Raw genomic sequence first — 5,734 nt, forward strand, 5'->3', positions numbered from 1 at the left:
TGTTGTTGTTGCAATAACAGCAATTTAACTTATCTGAAAGACTGCTTTCAAAACTTAGTTTAAAATATTTCATCCCATTTTTTTTTCAATTACTAATAATGCTAAACTATATCCAGTATGAGTTAAGGAGAACATGTTTTTGTGTCAGTGAATGGGTGCTTTAACCTTGGGGTTGTGGGGGGTTAAATCAAAAAGGTTGAGTACACTGCTGTGTGTAAAACTGTCAGAGGTGTGCTTTGAAGTGTTATGAATAGAAAATGTATAACGTCATGCTTATGAAATAATTTTCTCATGGCCTTTTGTTTTCGAATGCATTGTGAGCAAAATGTCGCTTTGTTCCTTTGTGTCTGTTTATAGCGGCAAAACAAGTATTGTTGGAAAAGCGAAAGTAGAGATTCCCTTTTCCAAAGGTCTCTGTGTGTGTCGTAAACGCTTGGTGAAGTTAGTGAGGATCAGCTTGTCCCATTTGTGGCAGTGAAGCGCGAGAGCCGTGTGTTCAGTTGTTTGGGCGTAGTAAACCATTACGCTGGAGAGGGGGAGGCTGGAGAGAACTCAAGCGCAAAAATCCGCTTCGGGCGTTGTCGTCAGTGTTGTTCCTGAATTGTGCTGTCGTGGGTACTTCGGAACGTTGTTTGTCTAACAGGGACTGGCTTTGATGTTATTTACGTATTGTAATGATTTTGCACACTAAAGAGACCTCCCTAAAGTTTGGGTTGGTTCGCACCGACGAAGTGCCAAGTGAATCGCTGAAATCTGTCCGGCTATACTTGAGTTGAAGTTTCTCTGTACGGTATCCGCTCAGCTGGATTCAAATGGAAAACATATCAGCGATATCACTTGATGAATATGTATTTCTGTTCTTTAACGGAATACTTTGCATCGACTTTTGAACACGCACCACGGAATAGCGAAATACTAACTCAGATTTAAAAGACTTCTGGACGTATTTTATGGTTTGGGGATTAACATTCATCAACTTGAAATTTGAGGCTGTAGATCCATCAGTGTTTGGCAATGGAGGAGGATCAAGTGTCTTCTCCCGAGGAGCCGCAGGCGGTCAGCGGCGCATCATCGGACAGTTTCTCCCGGCTCTGGTCGGACGTGATGGGGATGCTGGTAAGTTCGGAGTTGGGGGAGGGGTGTCACAGGAAGGCAACTTGAGAAAAGTCCTTCAACCCAAGGGGCTTAATCTATTGGAGCTCATTGTGTGTGTAGTGGTTGTGCTTTGATGCCAAGCGCATGTTAAAGCAGCCCGCAGGAGCGTCAGGACAACCTCAGCTAACTTTCTGCCCGCTGTGAATAGACACTTAAAGTTGTATGGTTGGACCTGGTGAGAGGCAGTGAGAAGTTTAGAAATCTCCAGGGAATCGTATCACATGGTATGTAACTGAAGTGTTTATTATTATTATTATTATTATTATTATTATCACCCGGCGCACGTGCGGCGTCAGATACGCAACTTAATTCAAACACTACACAGAAGTTTAAATGTGTTTTCCTTGTCGTTTCACTTTAAGTCTAATGACCAACTAGATGTACATTATCCCGCATATTACAGAGTTATTTTTATATAAGTAACTACTTAGACACGAAATTAGTGGTTCTGGTTACTTGTAAGTTGACTTAAATCGTTCGCAAAGTAGTCTTGCATGGCAACATTGAAAACTATCAGGCCACAAAGCGAGCATTGCAACAATATTACCATATTGGTGTGTATATAATTAAATAAACCACGTGTTTTCTCAGTACTGGTTAGCTAAGAGATTTAACTGTAACAAATGTAACATTTCGAGGACCTGTACATTTTGGAGATTTTGGGGAGACTGATGCATTTTTAGTGTTTATTTTACTGGATAAAAACATTTCCTTGGCCACTATAGCATTTAGTTTGGGAAAAGATCTTAATAATATCTATTCTCTCTCAAGGCTGTCTCTGTTGTCTGTTATTTGCACATTTCACCTGGTCCTATTAGTTACAATTTATGAATCAGTTCAGAGTGTTCATGTTTCCATTGAGACCAGCTTAAATAGTGATGGTCACATTGTAATGTCCTCAAGGCCTAGTCATGGATTCTCTGTCCTTTTTGGTTTTAATTGGACCTTTAATTGTAACTCTTGTGTAGGAAATTGGTTAAAGTGGATATTTACATACAGATATTCCCTGAGACTTTCTCAGAACCCTAACATACCAGTTGTTAAGCACCCAGATGAAAGAGATAAAGGTGTGACACCCATTTCCAGTGAAAATGGCTTTGCCTCTTGATGGCTGCAGTGTTAATTAAGCATCTGAAAAGTGTGTGTGTTGTTTTTATGTCCAGGAAAGTGAGATTGCCTAATGAGAAATAATTGTTTCTATTAAATCTGATGAGATAAACTGTAACACTGACACACATTAATGATTAATCTCTTTTAAGTTGCACACCCTTTCTTCTTCCCTCAGGCGTATATTATCCTGTGATGTTACTGTAAGATGATGAGTCTTTTTTTTTTTCATAGAATATGTCTCATGTATACTCCTTCTTACAAATAGCCCTGCAGTTCAAGCAGAAGTAGCACCTGAAGGTTTCTCAGCTTGGATTTACCCAACCCCCAACAACAAACTGCAGCTATTGTTTATGATCCTTGCAGCTTTAAACAAATCCTCCATCTTTTGGCTTTAAAGAGCTCTTTTTAGAGGCCTTCATCTATAGTGGTATAGTTTGGAGAATTTATATTCTGTCTTTGCTTCAGTTATTTTGATTTTTTACAAAAGGAAATCTGTGCATTTGCACTGCAGTGTCTCTCTTAGTTTATACTTTTTTAGCAAACAAGTGAATGCCTGACTGTATACAAACACATTTTTGTTAATGACATTTTCGTAACCATGTATAGGAATCATATACAGTAGGCTGGTCATTATTGTATCGTATTGAAGGGTTTTATTTCGCAACAATGATGACTAGATGATGGTATGTTTCATTACAAGGCAACTTAATAAATAAATTCGTTTTAAATATTGATATAAATTTAAACTGATGAAACAGACCACTAAGTGCCAAGCCAGAGAGAACTAGCACAGCTGTGTTAGAAATTGGTTCCCATGGAAAATGGTCAAATATACAGTTTACATACACCACGATTGACCAATCAGAATTAAGTATTCTAGAGCGCCTTGAAATAAATATAAGAAATGTCTTGATTGCGTGAAAAAATGGTTAGACATGGTTTCAGTTAAACTGACCATTTGACGGTCTGGGTTGTTTTACTTTCAACATTTACAAGCCTTTTAGATGTGACTTGCTAGTGAATGAAATGTTGTTTTGGTGGGCATGCTGTCTATAAAAGTAAGGTTTTATTATGGCATTAAGTAGATTTTTGAAGTTGCAAGATAATTTTTGCTTTCTTAAGTGCATATATTGCTACATTTGAGGTAGTGTTTAAGATTTACTATCTTATGCTAATGTTGATAAACAGCATTTGTAGAACTGGCGGCTACTGAGTTGCGAATTAAAGGTCTGAGCTACACTCTGAGGTTAACCATTGTGCATGCCAAGCTCATAGATCTCTCTTAATGAGAATACCAGGAGTCTGCCTGTCATTGAAGTGCGGTCTGTGTGAGCAAACCCCATTTATATGTGGTTCCACTCATCTAAATTCATTTCAAAATCAATTAACAGCCCATCACCCTCATTTCATCTGTGAAATACAGTTTTGACATCTTAATTGTTTGCCTTATCAGATATTTCTTAAATAGGAGCAGCTTTGTTGAAGCTTGAGCTACAGTATTTGCATGTAGCATACAGTAGCACACTATATATTTGAGAAGCTTGTTACTACCAGATTTAAACAGTAATGATCTTAATACTAACTGTAAAGAAAGCCAGATAGACACTATGCATAAGGCAGCAGTGTTCAGTAATGATATGTTTGCTTCAACATTGGACATTAGACAATGTGTGGGAGAGTGGCTGGCCATATCTGCAGTACTTAAGCACCTTGACAGTAACTGCTTTTGATTTTGGATGAGCCATTGCTTCCCGCCTCTGATTCCAGTTAATTTAACACATTCTCCACCCAGCCCGCCTCCTTCCTTATGCTTCCATCCACCCTCTGTGGATATCCTGAGGAAGCCACCCTAACGAGGGTGCGTCAGGACCCCCTGACCAACTTCTGTTTTACATCCTCTCTAACTCAAATACAGCTAATGTCCACTTCTCCCCTCCAGGGCGGCGCCACACATCTCACAACACCTACGTCAAGTGACTTCCTAGTGCTGGGCGGTATACCGGTTCATACCGAATACCGGTGTTTATTTTTGTTATGATATGAATTTTTAAAATACCGCAATACCGTATGTATGTAGCTTAAACAACGTTCGGAAAACGACACTGTTTGAAAGGGGTCCCTTTTCACTGTTGCACTGTGGTGGACTTCCCCATCCCCAAATTACTTTGAAGAGTGTGAATCATTTCCATTCGTTTGGTCTCCTTTAGTCTTTAGTACAGGGCCTTAACACATTGTGGTCTTTTTGATACAGACAGGCCTCATGCTCTCTGAGTGTGTATGTTTTATTCTGTGCTTAGTAATAGTGTCAGGACACTGTTTAGGCACTGTGGGCATTAGCATTTATGATGAGAAATGCTAGGAAACAAAAGCAGACTTGTGATGTTCTCTGTTTCTGAAAGAGGACACATTAAATTTGTTTTGTGGTTTGTTGTGTTACTCATTATTCCAGGATAAGCAACTATAAAGGCATATTATGCAATCTCCATTTGCACAGAATAACAACTGGACAACCCAAAAACGAAAGAAAAATGCTGTTAAGCCTTAATTACCTCATTCGTTCTCTTTTTCTTTTTCTTTCTTTCTTTCTTTCTTTCTTCTGTTTTGACTAGGGATGAAACGATTAACCGTGAGCCGGTTGAAAGTCGATTTAAATATGTGAGGATTCAAATCGGTTGAGATGCTAAACAAATCGCGATTCAGTTAGGGGTAGGAGTTTATATGAATGCATGTCTGAGGGGAACTTAGGCTGCGTTTACACTGGCACAAAAAATCCGATCTTTCGCTCACATCTGACACAGATCGGAATTTGTTGCACATGTGTAAACACAAAAACCCGCACGAGATCCGATTTTTTTGCATCCGATCTGAGCCACTTCCAAATGTGGATTTTAATCGGATACACATCTGATATCTGGACATGATCCGACCTACGTCTAAACACACATATCCGATTATCCACAGAACTCCCAATGCAAGGGCGACACGTTTGCTCATAAAGATTTTTAATGCCGTTTTAATGCCGGCGTGCTGTATGCGCTTGCATTTTGTTGAGATGGAAACTTTTTATAGGTAAGAAATTGCACATTCAGGAGCTGGTTTTCAACCCCCGCCCCGTGAATTTTGAAAATATAACAGCTAAAAGCTAAATATATTTCTCAGCAATGAGGTGAGAACATAGCAGTTTTTGTAATTAAACTGACAAGCTTGTTTGCAATGCTTCACAATCGCTCGATTTACATTTACATTATATTAGAATTTTGTTATTTAGCAAATGCTTTTATCCAAAGCGTTTAACAAATGAGGACAATAGAAGCATCAAAACCAACAAAAGAGCAATAATTTACAAGTGCTATGTTAGTATTATATTATAGTGTTATATTTAAATTTCACAAAGAAACGTACAGCATTTTGTCCAAGCAATAATAAAAGGACACATTTAATTTATAATTTGTCTTAAATCTCATTTTGT

The 5,734-nt window shown here is 38.5% G+C and overlaps 1 protein-coding gene across 5 annotated transcripts in view; it reads left to right on the forward strand.

The window, feature by feature from the left end:
• The first annotated feature begins 506 nt into the window (after positions 1 to 506).
• LOC107693212 (SAM and SH3 domain-containing protein 1-like) overlaps positions 507 to 5,734 on the forward strand; it is a 52,238-nt gene continuing 47,010 nt past the window's right edge. For 4 of the 5 annotated variants that reach the window (XM_016492498.1, XM_016492501.1, XM_016492500.1 and 1 more), the window contains exon 1: positions 507 to 1,116. In XM_016492498.1, the coding sequence (XP_016347984.1) occupies positions 1,015 to 1,116 (102 nt within the window). In that variant the 5' untranslated portion in view covers positions 507 to 1,014. Of the gene's footprint in view, positions 1,117 to 1,187; positions 1,380 to 5,734 lie in introns of those variants that run through there. The other variant, XM_016492502.1, reaches the window with a different exon arrangement.

This window comes from Sinocyclocheilus anshuiensis, unplaced genomic scaffold (genome assembly GCF_001515605.1).
Source record: "Sinocyclocheilus anshuiensis isolate Anshui unplaced genomic scaffold, SAMN03320099.WGS_v1.1 scaffold810, whole genome shotgun sequence".
NCBI classification, from domain to species: domain Eukaryota; kingdom Metazoa; phylum Chordata; class Actinopteri; order Cypriniformes; family Cyprinidae; genus Sinocyclocheilus; species Sinocyclocheilus anshuiensis.